The sequence below is a fragment of the Chelonia mydas genome, chromosome 23 (assembly GCF_015237465.2).
Source record: "Chelonia mydas isolate rCheMyd1 chromosome 23, rCheMyd1.pri.v2, whole genome shotgun sequence".
Classification (NCBI taxonomy): Eukaryota; Metazoa; Chordata; order Testudines; family Cheloniidae; genus Chelonia; species Chelonia mydas.
The window spans coordinates 16,983,001-16,998,853 of NC_051263.2; the positions used below are offsets into that span (position 1 = coordinate 16,983,001).

At 54.7% G+C, this 15,853-nt stretch overlaps 1 protein-coding gene across 1 annotated transcript in view; it reads left to right on the top strand.

Annotated features, from left to right (window-relative positions):
* The window catches only part of LENG8 (leukocyte receptor cluster member 8), an 18,674-nt gene continuing 2,821 nt past the window's right edge, over positions 1 to 15,853 (top strand). Inside the window, exons 1-14 of the mRNA XM_037888373.2 lie at positions 1 to 490; positions 4,466 to 4,637; positions 5,442 to 5,558; positions 5,807 to 5,920; positions 6,553 to 6,799; positions 8,049 to 8,184; positions 10,116 to 10,301; positions 10,523 to 10,834; positions 11,480 to 11,614; positions 11,955 to 12,240; positions 13,136 to 13,237; positions 14,102 to 14,170; positions 14,517 to 14,646; positions 15,117 to 15,324. Coding sequence (XP_037744301.1) covers positions 450 to 490; positions 4,466 to 4,637; positions 5,442 to 5,558; positions 5,807 to 5,920; positions 6,553 to 6,799; positions 8,049 to 8,184; positions 10,116 to 10,301; positions 10,523 to 10,834; positions 11,480 to 11,614; positions 11,955 to 12,240; positions 13,136 to 13,237; positions 14,102 to 14,170; positions 14,517 to 14,646; positions 15,117 to 15,324 — 2,255 coding nt within the window. The 5' untranslated portion in view covers positions 1 to 449. The remainder of the gene's footprint in view (positions 491 to 4,465; positions 4,638 to 5,441; positions 5,559 to 5,806; positions 5,921 to 6,552; positions 6,800 to 8,048; positions 8,185 to 10,115; positions 10,302 to 10,522; positions 10,835 to 11,479; positions 11,615 to 11,954; positions 12,241 to 13,135; positions 13,238 to 14,101; positions 14,171 to 14,516; positions 14,647 to 15,116; positions 15,325 to 15,853) is intronic.

The following is a 15,853-nucleotide window of genomic DNA, read 5'->3' on the forward strand; positions in this document are numbered from 1 at the left end:
GGGCCTGGAGGAGCGAGGCAGGGAGGCTTGCAGGGGAATCAGGGGCTGGAGGCCTGGTCGGGCCCCGTCGCCAGGGGCTGAGGAGCAAGCCGGGGGCGGGGGGGTCTGCACCCCTAAGAGGGCTGTGACTGAAAGGGGAGCTTTCTGACGCACGCCCTGCCGGCTTCCCGACCTGAAGGGGCCTCGGTTTCCTGCCCTGGACAGTGGGGCTGGGGCAGCCTGAGTTCCTGCCCTCCCACACCAGCGCCCAGCAGGCCGAGCCGGCCCCCCGCCACCCATACGGAGCGAAGGGGGGCGCCCCTGGATTCCTGCCCAAGGAGGTACCCGGAAGGCACAGACTTGAGGCTGCGAGAGAGGGGCACCACCCCAGGGTGCTGCGTTCTGTCTTCGGAGCCGGGTCGGGGAGCGACAGCTATAATCCCAGATTCCCCCCCTCCTTCAGCGACTGCATGATGGCGACCAACATAGGCGACCAGCGATCCTCTGAATGGTGATCATTGCATGTTGGGTGCTTGGGTGGGAACTGTAGAGGTTGCTCGTTAATACACTGCTGCTTCCTGTGCATGGTGTTGACGTATTTGTGGGGAAGGGGATTAGAGGAAACAGTGAAATGTCTCTAGCAGTGACTGTCTTCATTTGACAGAAGCCCAGATTTATGGGCCTAAAGCAAACTAAGCTCCCCTTATTCTCCCAGGCTGCCACATGCCCTAGTTAGTTAGCCAGCCGGGCTGGATCGTCTTGTCACCAAATAGCTACAAAGAAATCTTCTGTTTCAGAGCATGAGCTAGTGACTCAGAAGGGACAGGAATGGATCCTTGTTCTCTGTGTATTGTAGCGAGCCGGACACAGCGGCTGGCCGTGCTCCTTCCTCTGAAGCAAGAGCTAGTAACTGCGCACAGGATCGTCCTCGTCTTGTGTACTTATCATTTTAAAATGACTTGGAAGAGAATGTTGACTCTTTCAAGGCAAGAGTTACCTCGTGCTATATGGGACCCTGACCCTGTTGAGGCTCTTTTTCTACTGCAGCATAGAAAGGCCCATCTTTTCTCATGGCATTTGAAAATGGGGTGAAGAAATGCTGGAGGGAGGACTGGTGGGTTAAGCCACACAGATTTTGTACTGGTATAGCTGTTTTCATTAGGGGTACGATTGATATTGCTGAAATAGTTATGTCAGTATAACCCTTAGAGTGGATGCAGCTACGCCAGTATAAAGGCATACCAGTATAGCTAATTTCCCTCATGTGGGCATGAGCTGTACCAGTATAAACACCTTGATAATTGCATCCACGCTGGGAAGATTAATGCACCGGCTTTAATTCTACTGGTATCAAAGTGGTCCAGCTTTTGTGTCTAAACAAGTCTTCTGCATCTTCATTATGTCAAGTGTGACTAGAGTAGATGGGTGAGCCCCTTTAAATGCTTCAGTAAGGTGAAACGTTTATTAGTACTGACAGTGTGGGGATAAAAATTCTGAGCACAAATCTGAAAGAGCCAATCAGAGTGACCAAGGAAGCCAGAAGCAAATTAATGGCCTCATCACTAAAGAGTGGCAGTAAAACCTTTTAAGTGGTCTGGGATTTCACATAATTTTAGGGGGCGGTTTCTCTGTCAGAAACATTAAATGAAAGGCTTAGAAATACAGCACAAAGCAGACCGCCTTAGTACGAGAACCTGTCAAATTAGCGTTAGTCAAATATGTTGTTTGGCTGACTTTGGTATTAAGCGTAACATTCGTGATTTGCATGGCGGGGTTTAGCACTGTGAAGTTCTGAGATCTAGTTCTGCAATGAATTCTCCGCAGGCAAAACCACTTGGCCCATGTGGGTCCCCTGTCAACTTTGTTGGGGGGCCCCACACTGTGCTCATTGCAGGATGGGACCCTCCTGGAGTGGAAATGACCCACACATTTTCAGTTCCTTTCTAAAGGCCTCAAAACTATGTGTGAACCGTTTTGCTGCATGCCAGGGTGTTGTGGGTTTTAAAGGTTGTCAGGGATAGGAGGAAAACTGAGGGTGGTTTTTTTTCTTGTTTTGTGATGTATAAAGAAATCTCTCCTTTACCGTTAACTGTTTATTGGGGTTTACCTGTGTTTGAGGGGGAGGTTTATGTGGTAGGCAAGGGAACCATAGCTTAGCAAACTTTTAAGGCCAGGAGGGACATTAAATCATCTAGTCTGACCTCCCATTTAACAGGCCATTGAATTTCCCCTAATTCCCCTTGTACTGATCCCAATAACTTTCATTTAACTAAGAAAGCATCTTTCAGAAAGGCATCCAGTCTTGATTTGATACCATTCAATTCAGCACAACCTGTGGGAGGTTGTTTTATTGGCCACTGACCCTTACTGTTACAAATTTGTGTTTCTAATTTGTTTGGCTTTAACTTCCAGCCACTGGGTCTTGTGCTGCATCATGATGTGGGTCAAAACCTTTTTTATGAAACCAAGAGGATGGTGCATTGGATAAAGATTCAAAGAGATCTTTTCTCCTAACCATCGGTTTTAAGTTAAATCAGTGTTGGAAAGAGAGTCTGACGATCTGCCCCTTCCCACTGGCTTAGAATCCTGCAAAGACTTAATTTTCCCCATGTCACCTTGGTACCGGTGATGTCATAGTCCTGCTAGTTCTCCAGCTGGATGAATAGATATAAAGCGTGGTTTGATTCACCAAGTGGAAAGCCTCCATTTAAACCATCGATTTAAATCAACTTTTCCATTTGTACTTCAGTTATTTTCTAATGAAAGGTGTATTCTCATTGGTTGATATAACCATTAAAATGTAGCACCTTTATAGTAGATGTATATCTTTTTGCTATCTTTGGATGTACAGTGTATCTCTATACATTTATTTAAACAATAATATAGCTTTATATTTTCAGATTATTAATTGTAAATTTTAGTATGTTGGAAAAAGGTGAATGAGCTATTGCTTAGTTATTACTATTGTGCCATATATTTAAAGTTTGACGTCAAAAGTTATTTGTTTTCCCCCCCGGATTCTTTTTTTATCTAGAAAAGCAGCTTTTAACGCAAAGTTTTTTGGTAGACGCTCATGGATTCAGCAATTTTATTTTTTAATTATTTGGGCCTAACATATCTTGTGTTAAATTCAGATTTCCTTTTAAACAGGTTTATTTTTAAAAAGTAAACCTTATTAAAATTTAAATAATCAAAAAATCTGATTTCATAAAAATAATCTTTGATTTTTATCCAGTCAGCCATAGGGTCTTCCAGGAACGAACTGGGTAGACAAGACATGAATTTCTACCATAAAACCTCTTAAACCCTTCATTATAAGTAAAAGGAGACACGAAATTGGTATGAAATCTGATCCATTTAGGGGCATTCTACTCAGCTTCCTAAAATATCCTCTCCCTGGCCAAGCAAGATGACTTTGCATAGTTTTCTTCACAGTTCAGTTGGGAGTTTTCTAAGCCCTGGGGCTTGCCAGATATTGGACAACTGAAAATAAGCCGTGTAATTTTGAAGTGGGAAGCATGCTTCTTTTATATTTTTTAGAGATTCCTTTTTTATTAAAAAAAAAAACAAACTAAATTGACAGCTATTTGAAAGTCACTCAGAGGTTTGATGCATAGAAGTATTTCTGGCAGCAGGTGGATTAATAAGCAAAATGCAGGTGAGAAGGCCAGAGGTATAACACGCTGTAACGTTGCCCTCTGACTTACCTGTGAAGATGAAAGCTTGTTTGTGTCGTCATAAAGTCACTCCTGGGCATCTAGTGTAATAGTCCCAGTGAGACTGGTGTGGCTATCTGGGCGTGTGAGCCTCTTTCACAGCCCGCCAGGTTCTCTGATGGAGAAGGGGACTGGCAGTAAGGGACAAAGCTAACCACTTCTAAGTTTGACTCTGGATCTCATGCGTGAAGGCTTCTCCTCTCTGGCAGTTTGGTGTTCTGTGTGAAATGAAGTATCTCAGTCTAGTTCCTAGTGGCCATAATGTGTTTGGCTTGGGGGGGGTCATGGAGACATGACTCCCAGAGCAGGATGGACTTAGTGATTAGGGTTCCTTTCCCTCCTAGCCTCTCTGTGCCTCAGTTTCCCCTCTGTAGCATGGGGATAACAGCCCTGCCCAGCCTCATAGGGCTGCTGTGGGGATTAATACATTAAGATTACAAGGCGCTTAGATACTACAGCGGGGAGGGCAGGGGAGGGTGGGGCAGATAAGCGTCATAGTGTGTCCTCATTAGTTACCATGTGTGAGCAGGAGACCCAAGAGTGGAGGAGGAGGGCACAGCGGCAGAGATGAGGTGTGTGCAGTACGGTGACTGCCAAGAGAATCACTGTATTTATCCTCTGGGTGGCACTCCTGCCTCCCTTCTGCTCTTAGCTTAAACTGCAGCTTGCTTTACCCTCGACTGCCTGGGGCTGACCCTTACCTGTGCAGCCCGGGCAGAGGGATTCCCAGGCTTCAGGCGTAACTCTCATCTTTCTCTTGACACGTCCAGGGCTCCCCAGTACAATCTAGGGAACAGCACGGCCCGGGAAAACAGCATGGAGGGGCAGGCGCACGAGAACCCTGAGTGGGAGAAAGCCAGGCAGGCACTGGCTAGTATCAGCAAAGCCAACGCCGCCTCTGGGACCAACAAGGGCTCCAACAACGGACTGGCTAACACGCAGGTAACAGGCCCCGCCGTTTTTTCATGGGGTTCTGGTCTCCTGGGAGCCAGCGTGCCGGGAGATCTTACCCCGCCCCAGCACCCAAGAGAAGGATCAAAGGTTTAATTTCCATGCCATTTCACTTAGTTCATTACGTGACTTGGGGTGACGGTGTGACCTAGTCAGTAGAGCGCAGGACTGGAACTTGGGAGACCAGGCTTTGCTGGGTGAACCTGGGGAAGTCACTTACCCTCCAGTCCCCTTCCTCTGCCCGTCTTGTCCATTTAGAGCATCAGACTCTCTAGAGCAGGGACTGTCTCGTGTAGGGCCAGCCCCAAGCTCTGCGGAGGCCCCATCTGGTCCTACAAATCACCTCAGACCACTTGGGATGACTGCATTTTATACCTTGCTGATTGGACACATTCGCTCTTCTTTATCTACGTGGCTACCGCCCTCAGGAGCCACAGCCATGGATCGGGGCCCCGTCGTGTGAGCTGCTGTATAAACCCAGAACAACGAGCCCCCCCAGTGAGCTTCCAATCTGTCGACTGACCTGCTTGGGTGGTGTCCACACGCTGGTTTTAGACACCGTCTTCTATCGACCGTGTCGTGTGTGTGTGCGCTTACTGTGCATGCTGGGGACCCCCTGGGTTGCTATCCCCTGCTGCCGCAGCAGCAGCTCATATCCAGAGGTCTGCTACCCGGTGCAGTGCATCCTGGGATAGCCAGTGGAGGACTAACCGCAGCCCTGCACGTGGCTAATGGGGTCCAGTCTGCCCGCCCTCGTCACTGCCTTTCCTGATGATCCCGTATGTTTCTCTGCAGTATGCCTCCCAGCAAGGCGACCCAAACGCCATGCAGCAGCAGCAGCAGCAGCAACAGTATTACCAGTGGTACCAGCCGTACAGCTTCGGATACCCCTACAATTACTGTTACCCAATGGTGAGCGGTTTATCCCCGGCCCTGTGGTTGTGATCTCTTAGGAGCCCTGGGTTCTAGCCCCAGCTCATCTCTTGCTAAGTGACGTAGCATCAGCTCATGAGAGGTGCTGGGTGGTGGGAGCTGACTTTGGGACATGTGGGGGTCATTTAATGTCTTGGGGGGGGGGGGGGGGTTAGCCAGCATTTGTTAAACTCTTGCCAAGAGCTGTGTCCTGATGCGACTCTGTGGGGCTGGGCTCTTCTCTGCAGAACGTCTACCCAGGCTACAGCTTCCCCAACCAGTACGGGGTCGCGGGGTCCTATTCCTCTTCATCAGCCCAGCAGCCGCAAGGTCCGAGCCAGCACCAAGGGAACATGAGCCAGGTAGGTCCCAATTCCCAGCCCTTGCAGAGTGCTCAGGGATCATGGTGCCCGACCTTCTGGACAGCACTCGGTTCTTTCCTCCCGCCCGGGGCCAGGTGTCGCATCAGGATTGTGGCCTAGTGGTTAGAACAGGACTTTGAGCACCTGGGTTCTGTCCTTGGCTCAGAGGTGCAGTGTTCCCTGGGGGTTGGAGAAGGAGGTACTGGGAGTGAGAAATCAGTGGATTCTGTTTGAAGCTCTTGGCGGGAGTGTTGTCTAGTTAAAGTGGGGGGCTGGGAGCCAGGACTCCTGGGTTCGCTCCCCAGCTCTGGGAAGTGGGCAGGATAGAGCACAGGGACTGGGTGTATGGCAGCAGGCAAGAAACTGAGTTAGAGACTTTTCCTCTTGAGCCAGGGGCTTGTAACCCTTGGCCGCTCCCCAATTCTTAAGACAACGGGCTGAAAATTGCTGTTGGCCCAGTTTCCCCCTCCTTGCCCCGTGAAGGCCGTGGGGCTACACTGGTGTATCTGGAAGGGGGGATGGGCCAGTTTGCCTACACCTGTCCCCGTAACCTGCTTCTCACCGGGCCTTGAAACCTGTGCAGGACAGTCGTGTGCCACACTCCACTGAGAGCATCTTTCTCTCCCTTCCAGCCCCCGGTCCCTGGCATGGAGGAAGGCATGGCCTACCCCAACCAACAGCAGCAGATGGCCACCTCCACCCCCCCGCAGCCGCCTCCGCAGCATGGCAGCCACCCCGGGGGCGCCATGGGCCAGCAGCAGGGTGGCTCATCGGGGGGCCAGCACCTGCAGCAAAACTCCGGCGCCTCCTACAGCCAGCACGCCTACTCAGAGGGGCCCAAGCCCAAGAAGGGGCAGCCGCTGTGGAACCGCATGAAGCGTGAGTCCTGGCCCTGGGTGCAAATGGCTGCTCCTGGGTACCGGGCCTGGGTGGGTGGGGGTGTCAAAGGATTAGAGCAGGGGAGGCTGGGAGCCAGGACTCCTGGGCCATACCCCTGGGTCTGGTGGGTTAGAGCAGTGGGGAGGGGGCAGGAACAGAACCCAGAGCGCATTCCGGTGGCTAGGATGGGGAGCTAAGGCTTCTGGATTCTGTTCCCAGCTCTGGGCGGTTCTTAGGCGTTAAAGCAGGAAGGGGGATGGAACAGGGGAGATTGGTGGTCGGGCTCTCCTGGGCTCTACTTCGCTCTCCTCGGCCGAGTGGCTGGATGAGCTGGAGTGGGTCTCTCAGCACAGCTCCTTGGAAGTGACTGTAACTCGCCAGCCCCAAGCCTTGCATCTTCTCCGTGGCATCTGCATGCGCTCCTGACTCAGGTCAGCCGCTCATCCCCATTGTCAGCACAGAGCCAGCCCTGCTCTGGCAGCGGGAGCGGGACTGTATTTTGGCTCACGCAACATCCCAGCTGTTAATGATGTTCTTGTTGCTGACCCTTTACTGGTGGTGAGAGTTGGGGCTCAGCGTAACTTTCAGAGCCCAGGTGAAGTTTGTGGCCCTGGTGATGAGGAAAAGCAACTCCTTGACTTGTAAATGAGCGGGTGGGATTATAAATCAAGAGGTAGTAAACACAGAGCTGTTTACACAGCTCTTCAGAGCGTAGCAGCACTTTGTACTCGCTCCCCATCTGTCAAACGACAGTAATACCCCTTCCCACCTCATGGGGGCGTGCTCCGCAATGGAGACATTCCTCTAAAGCGCATCAAGTGTGTTAGGCTTCTGCCTTCTCTCTAGAGGCACTCATCTCCCCTCCTGTGAGAAGTCAGTATTGCTTGCCCTGTGTTTGCATGCAGTCGCTTCTAGGGTGGAGTGTGGGACTGGCTACACAGGGTCCCGCACCTAATGCAGAGATGAAGACACCTCTGGGATGGGATGTGGGGCTGTTTATACGGGATTTTACCATCAGCACAGCAAGACAACGTAGCAGTTCAGGACAGGAAGTGAAGGAGATTCTGTTTCCAAGTAAAATTAGAGAGATGGTGGATTGGCTTAAATCAAATCCGACAGATGTTGGAGTCCCATGTATCTAGTTCTGGGGCTTGATCTCGAGTGAGTCCCTCAAACCCAAGGATTTAATAAACTTGTAACTCACCTCCTGCTTCAAGCCATCCAGTAAACTTCTTTCTTGTCCCAGCAGAAGCCCCTGGAGCTGGTGGCCTGAAATTCAACATCCAGAAACGCCCCTTCGTGCTAACGAACCAGAACTTCGGGACCTCGGACCAGCACTGCAACTTCGGGCCACAGCAGAACTCAGAGAAACATCACAACCAAGGGTGTGTGTCTCACTCCTCTGCCAGTCCGTCAGTCGTGCTAACAATGCCTAAGGGAAGTGGGATGGTATACAAAGGGGAAAGCGATGCAGGGCTGGGAGTGACAGCTGAGTTAGATTCCCAGCATTGCCCCTGAACTCCCTGTGGGCAAAATTTTCTCATAAAATCAGCTGTCTGCTCCCCGATTGTCCTAGCAGCCCTTCTCTGCCCATCTGGCTTGGATTCCTCTTCCTTGAATTATTTCCAGAGAGTTCTCTGGTCTGTGTTAAAGAGATCCGACTAGGTGATCACAACGGTGCCTCCTGGCTTTGGAATCTATGGGGGGAAAAACCCATGGGTGCCCGAAATGGGACACAGGACTCCAGTTGGGGGCTTCCCAGTTCCTTGTCCAACAGGTCAATACTTTCCATTGTGACGGGTTGGACCCCCCTTCCAGGGTGCCACCTGATGTACTGGGGTCCCACTGAGCCCACCTGTTCCACCAGCCTGGCCTCACCCTGTCCTTCTGCGTGCACACATGTGGGTAGGGACACTCCCAGGTGTAGAATCACACACAGTCTGCAATCAGCTCTGCATGGGAAGACTCAGCTCAGGGAATTGCCCAGCACTCTGGTGCACACGCCCTGTGCAGTGTAAACCCGAAATTATATTGTCTTGTGCTGTATAGAGATCTATGAATTGCACAATCCGGGTTTTAGAATAAACAAAAAACAAGTTTATTAACTAAAAAAGGTAAATTGTAAGTGATTCTCATAGCTAGCAAACAGAACAAAGCAGATTTCCTCTGTAGCATAGGGCACGGGTCACTTGCTGGAAGATTCTCTGCTCCTTGAAGTCTTTAAACCACGATTTGAGGACTTCAATAGCTCAGACATAGGTGAGAGGTTTTTTGCAGGAGTGGTGGGTGAAATTCTTTGGCCTGTGTTGTGCAGGAGGTCAGACTAGGTCAGAAGGGACCATTATGATCATCTAAATATCTGTGAATCTATAAGATTACTGAGCAAATAAACAAAACACGCAAACTAAGCTTAATACACTAAAGAATATTGGCTACAAATAATAATTTCTCACCCTAAATGTTGTTTCAAGCAGTTAAACTGCATTGCTTGCAGCTTAAATCTCCAGGTATTCCTTTCATAGGCCAGACCTTTCTCGCCTGGGCTCAGCCCCTGCCGCCCCACCCCTCAGCTTAGTTCCTTTGTTTCTTCAGGTGGCTTCAGCAGTCTTCCTTCTTGGGCAGGGAGGCAATGGAGAAGATCCAAGATTAACTCACTTCCCAGCCTTAAATAGGATTTGCATATGGCAGGAATCCTTTGTTTCCCTGTTTGACCCCCATCCCCTCTTAATGGAAAAACACTAGAAGCCCAAGATGGAGCCTAGTACCAGGTGACATGATCACCTGACTCTGTAATGTCAAAGCAGCATCCCAGGAAACTTCTCTGGAAGACAAGAGATTAGTATCTTCAACGTCCTATTGTCCTTCCTAATGGCCCATCCAGGTTGTTTGCATACTCTCTGGTGGGCATTCCCTGGGTTTACACACAGTTGTAATTGTTACATAGTCGGTATTCCTAACTTCAGATACAGAAATGATTCATGCATACAAATAGGTTAATCATATTCAGTAAATCATAGCCTTTCCCATGATACCTCACATGACCCATGTTGCATAGAACATACCTTAGTTATACTGTATCCATATCATGACCATATCTCTATGAAGAATATGGGGCGTCATGTCACACCCATACCTTCTGGAAACATCTAGCGTGATCTATCCTAGGGTTGCCCCATCTTGGGATCTGTAAGTCCCATCAGCTAGGAGCTGGTCTATGCCCTGGACCGCAGGAGTTTATCTCCCATCCCAAACCCCACTTCAGTGGCTCACCTTGGGTCTCTAACGTCTGGCTTCTATTCTGGTCCTTCCCCTGCAGCTCGTCTGCCGGCAAACCAGAGGACTGGCCCCAGGACATGAAGGAGTACGTCCAGCGCTGCTTCACCGCCTGCGAGTCGGAGGAGGACAAGGACCGGACAGAGAAGCTGCTGAAAGAGGTGCTTCAAGCCAGGCTGCAAGACGGCACGGCCTACACCATCGACTGGAGCAGGGAGCCGCTGCCGGGGTGAGCCATGGTGCCAGCGGGGTGAGGGTCGGGGGGCGGAACAGTGCGGGGCTGGGAGCCAGGACTCCTGGGTTCTCCAGATACTGTCAGGAGTAGGCGCTGTTGGAAAACAGGGGTGATCTCAGCCCCCCAAGAGGCAGGGAGCTGAGGCTCCCTCAGCGAACACTAGTGACGCTCTGACCCCCGGCGGCCTCTCTTGTAACGTGTGCTCTCCCCTCCAGGCTGGGCAGGGACAGCACGACTGAGAGCCCCAAGAAGAAGCGCTGGGAGATGTCTTCGCTTCACGCTCCCCGGGGCCCCATGCCCTCCGTCCTGTCGCCGCAGCAGCAGCAGAGGGGCAGCAGTGGGGGCAGCGCAGTGGGCTCCCAGTCCCAGCGTGGGGGGGGCGGCGGGGCTGGCCGGGCCCGAGGGAACAGCTTCCCCACCAAATTCGGAAACCGCAACGTCTTCATGAAGGAGAACAGCTCGTCCTCCAGCGCTGGCTCCCGCTCCCGCTCGTCTTCTCGCTCGCCCAGCCGCCACTTCCGGCGCAGGTAGGGGCCTGCGGGGCCGCACGGGGGCCCAGCCAGTCCTCGGGGAGTCATCACCAACCCGGGATACCTGCGGGCTGAGCCCCTCAGACAGCCCTAGCTAGACCCCGAGGGCGTGATGTGATTAGAGACAGGATGAGACCCCCGGGGCTTGTCCTACCTGGCCCCCTGGCCCCCTCGTCCTCTCCCTTCCCCCAATCAGGCCCCTGGGCCTGTCTAGCCTGGTATTCCCCACCCCGGCCTTTTCTTGGATCAGACCAAGAGGCCTAGCCAAGCTGGTATCCCTGACACCATGCTGGCTCAGCCCCTCGGGCCCCTCCAGGACACTTAAAAGCTAAGTTAACCTGCTGCCCTGGTGGGTGGGGAGACAACACTGGAAATGGGACCCCCAGTGTGACCGGCACGGCGACACCTGCCTGAGTCTGCGGAGAGCCTGAGCCATTGCTCTGAGAGTGGGGGAGACGTGCCTGTGCATCCCAGTGCCTCTCCTGCTCAGGGGGAGCTCTCACCCCCCCATGCAGGAGACTCGGGGGGTGGGGGACAGCTGGGGAAGAGCCCTTGCCCCCTGCCTAATTTCAGGGGTGGGCTGGCTCTCGGGGCGGGGGGGCACCAGGATTGCTGTGTTCTAACCCTGCCTCTTTCGGGCAGCGATTCCCATTCGGACTCCGACAGCTCCTTCTCCGGCACCGATTGCCGTCTGGCCAGCCGCAGGAGCGCACCGAAAAACCGCGGCCGAGGGGGGCACATGGACCGGGGTCGCATGAGGATGCAGAGGGGTAAAAGGTAACCCTGCTGCATACCGGTCTTGGGCACGCCACCCAGGAAGTGTTAGGTGGGGGACTCTTGGTGGTCGGGACCAGCCTGGCTTAGCTTCAGGTCGGTCCGTGGCTTCGGTGTGCAAAGAAGCAGAGTTTGAGCCCAGATGGGGAACCAGGACTTCTGGGTTCTCCTGGGCTCTCGGTGGGGAATGGGGGCTAGCGGGTGAGAGCGAGGGCAGAGTGGGAGTCAGGACTCCTGTGGGAGGAACTGGGATAGAACCCAGATTTGCCATGTGACCCTGGGCAAATCTGCTGCCCCCTCCACTTGGCTGCTGAGCTGAGCCTCCCGGCCACGTCCCTTTCAGGCATGACCAGGGCCCCTCCAAGCGCAACCGCAGGCGGAACGCCATGGACTACGAGGACCCCGAGAAGGAGTTCAAGAAGCAGCGGCGGGCGGCCCGCTTCCAGCACGGCCATTCCAAGAAGCTGCGCCTGGAGCCCCTCATCCTGTCCATCAATAGCCTGGACCCTGCCGGCTCGGAGAGCCTGGACTGGAATGAGCTGAAGATTATGGGCACCTGTCAGGAGATCACCAAGCACTACCTGCGGCTCACGTGCGCCCCTGACCCCTCCACCGTCCGGCCTGTCTCGGTGAGTGCCGGGCAGCCTCCAGTGGGGTTACTGTAGTGCCCCGGGGCAGGCCAGGGGCCCCAGATGGGATTGGAGAGGGGACCATAATGCTGGGAGCAGAGGGGGTGTCCCAGCTGAGATCACAGCTCCGAGGGTATCTGGTGATCCAGCAAGGCGAGGAGCTAATGCTCTGCCCCGTGAAAGCTGCTGGTGCCATCGTGCGCTAGTGGCTAGAGTCCAGGATGCCTTGGGGGGTGGGGGAGGGGAAGTCACTTCCCTGTTTCCTGCCTCAGTTTCCCCTCCCAGGCTTTGTCTATGCCATACTCCAGCATGGGGACTCTGTCTAGGCAGCACCCCACATATGGAAGCTGGGCCTCTGGTCTCAACTTGGGCCTGTGCGGCGTGATTGGGACCCCCAAATTTTGCATGGCATATTTGTGTGTGGGAAAGGGGAGGCCTGCTGTAATAGTGAGCCCTGATCTGGGGTTGGGAGGGGCATAGGGGATGGGTTTATGTTGAAGGGGGTGCGACTGTGTGTCTCAGGTCCTGGCAGGATTGGTACGGGTTGGATCCTGGGGTTGGGGTCTGTGCAGGGTGAGGGTGGGCCCCGGATCTTGGTTGGGGTCTGGGCATGGGGGGCTGATCTTGGGTAGGGGTCTGGGCAGCCACTGGCACTATGGTCATCACCCCCAAAGGCATGCCCCTCCAAAGCAGCCATCAGCCTGCTCGTGGCCCGGGGGCCAGCCTGGCTTTGTGGCCTGCTGTCTCGTGAAGCGCTGGGGCTGGGCGCTTTGAGGCTCCGCTCCCCGTGGCAGCCGGGGCTCTAACACCGTCCTGTCTAGCGGGGGCGCTGCTGTCCCCCGGGCGTTGCCGCTCTCGCGCATCCCCTGCTCACCCAGGTGCTCTGCGTTCCCAGGTGCTGAAGAAATCCCTGTCCATGGTGAAGTCGCACTGGAAGGAGAAGCAGGATTACGCCTTTGCTTGCGAACAGATGAAATCGCTCCGGCAGGACCTCACGGTGAGCTGCCGGCCCCTCTCCCGGGAGGGGTCCCCAGGGAGTGGAGCTGCAAATACGGGTCTTGGCAGAGCCCTTTCCTCTGGGGGCTCCTCTGCGCAGGGAAACCAGTCGCTTTGGACACAGAGTAGTGACTCCAGTCTCGGGTGTCTACACGGGGTCACACTGGATCATTCTCCTGCTATAGCCGTGTTGATTAACTTCTCAATATAGACAAGCCCTAAATGGCTAGACATGGTGTGACTTGGGACTCCTGGGTTCTCTCCCCAGCTCTGGGAGGGGAGTGGGGTCCAGTGGTTAGCGCAGGGAGGGCTGGAAGCCAGAACTCCTGGGTTCTCTATCCAACCCGTACCATTCACTTGCTGTTTGACTTCAGTCAAAATTGGTGGCAGCTACAAGCAACTTCCTGTCTTGAGTCGGGGGAGGAATTCTCCCTTCCTAGACAGTAGGCTTTGTGCGTTGCTGTATCACTATATTCTGTGTGCACAACCTCTTCCTCCCAGCCCTTGGATCCACCAGCGCTGACTCCTGGGCTGTGGGGTTAACTTCTCCTCGCTCTCCGGAGCTGCCCACCTCGCTGGCTTGCCCTGTTGGCACCCCTGGGGGGAGCAGCTAGTCAGAGCTCTTAAGGTGGCAGCCGCTTCATCGGCCGGGTTACTGGGAGCCCCAGAGATTCCCTTTCGGAGGCTCCCGACCTCTGCCACTCAGTACAGGAGAAGCAGCTCCATGGGACGGTCTGGTGGCAGGCCGGTCATCACTGGGGGAGGGGGTTGTGTTCGAATCCGACCTGGGTAATGCAGGCTGTAGAGCGTCCCATGGGGATCCCTGCTTGTGTCTGGAGTAACCCCTCTCCCCTGCTCCATGCAGGTTCAGGGCATCCGCACGGAGTTCACGGTGGAGGTGTACGAAACCCATGCCCGGATAGCACTGGAGAAGGTGAGGAGGGGCGGGGTCTGGGTTGTTGCCTGCACGCTTGCTCTGTTGTTGGGGGTAGGTGTCAGGAGGCGGGGGCGGGATGTCTGTCCGCTGAGATAAAACCGGAGTGTTGGGGGCAACGTGGAATGGGCCAGGTGTAAGGGGGGCAAAAAAGGGTAAGTGGGCTTGAGCATCCAGTTGGACTCCTGGGTTCTGTCCCTGACTTCAGGAGAGAAGTGGGGCCTAGTGGTTAGAGCAGCGGGGGGCTGGGAGCCAGGACTCCTGGGTTCTCTCCCCAGTCCATTGTCAATGCGCCTTGGGTGAGTTGGGCCCTGGCCCGGTAACAGGAATTCCCGTCTCTCCCCAGGGAGATCATGAGGAATTCAACCAGTGCCAGACCCAGCTCAAGTCTCTCTATGCGGAGAACCTGCCGGGCAACGTGGGGGAGTTCACCGCCTACCGCATCCTCTATTACATCTTCACCAAGAACTCCGGAGGTGAGCCCTGGCCGGGGACGGGATGGGGAGGCTCACGCAGTGTAAATATGCAGAGCCACCACCTTGGCATAAGTCCTCCTTGGCTCCTGGCCCCACATTCCCTAACCATAGAGACCCTTCCCTAGAGTGGTGTCATCCCCCCACAGCTCAGCCCTTGGCCGCAGAGCAGGGCTGCCCAGCCTTCGGGTGGGGTCCCCCTTCCCTTGGCCCTAGAGTGCCTGCCTATGTAAGTGCCACTCTGTCCGTCACCCTGCTCCAGTCTGCCACTCTATGGTGAGCCTTGGAGGACTCCCCAGGGATTCTGAGCCATAGAGCCCCCAGGGACGCCCAAAGAGCCAGTGAAAATGGCCATCCGAGATGGAGAGCCTCCCAGCCAGTACCAGGACACAGCACCTGCCCTGCAGTGCCCCCAGGGCTGGGAACGGGCCTGTGGCCAGCCGCGATAACCGCCTGCCTCCCCTCCCCTGCAGACATCACCACGGAGCTGGCCTACCTGACCAAGGAGCTGAAGGCGGACCCCTGCGTGGCCCACGCGCTGGCCTTGCGCGCCGCTTGGGCCCTGTCCAACTACCACCGCTTCTTCAGGCTTTACCGCCAGGCGCCCTGCATGTCTGGCTACCTCATCGACAAGTTCGCCGAGCGGGAGAGGAAGGCGGCACTCAAAGCCATGATCAAAACGTATGTCGGGCCAGGAGGGCGCCCTGCCCGCTAACCCCACCCCCTGCCTGGCGGCTGGGCTGTGGTGCCCCCTCGCTGGCTGAGCGCTGTCCTCCGGAGGCGTCTGGCGCCTCCCGTCCGAATTGGGGTAGAGATGTGGGTGCATCCAGTCACCTCTCCTCCGGTCGTCTCCCGGCTCGCTGTACGGCTGTGTCCGATTGGCCAACTAGGGCCAGGGTTAGGAAGGATCCCACGCTGGTAGGGGGGTGACCTAGCTCGGTGGGGAGAGGGGGGGTTGTCCATGATCTTAACCGGCTCCTCTGGTTCCGAGTAGCCGTCTCCCTCCGGCAGGTAAGTGGAACGTAGCCAGTGTGCAGCGGGGCCCCGTCAGGGACTCGTCTCTGCTCCGTGTCCAGATGCTGTGTAGCCCTTGGGTTGAAGCAGGGAGCTGGGACCGGCCTGGCTCGGGCTGAGGCAGGGGATTGTAGCCCAGCAGCGAATCTTCACGGTGTGGGGGGCTGAATTCATGGGAGATCCAGGTTCGCACCTT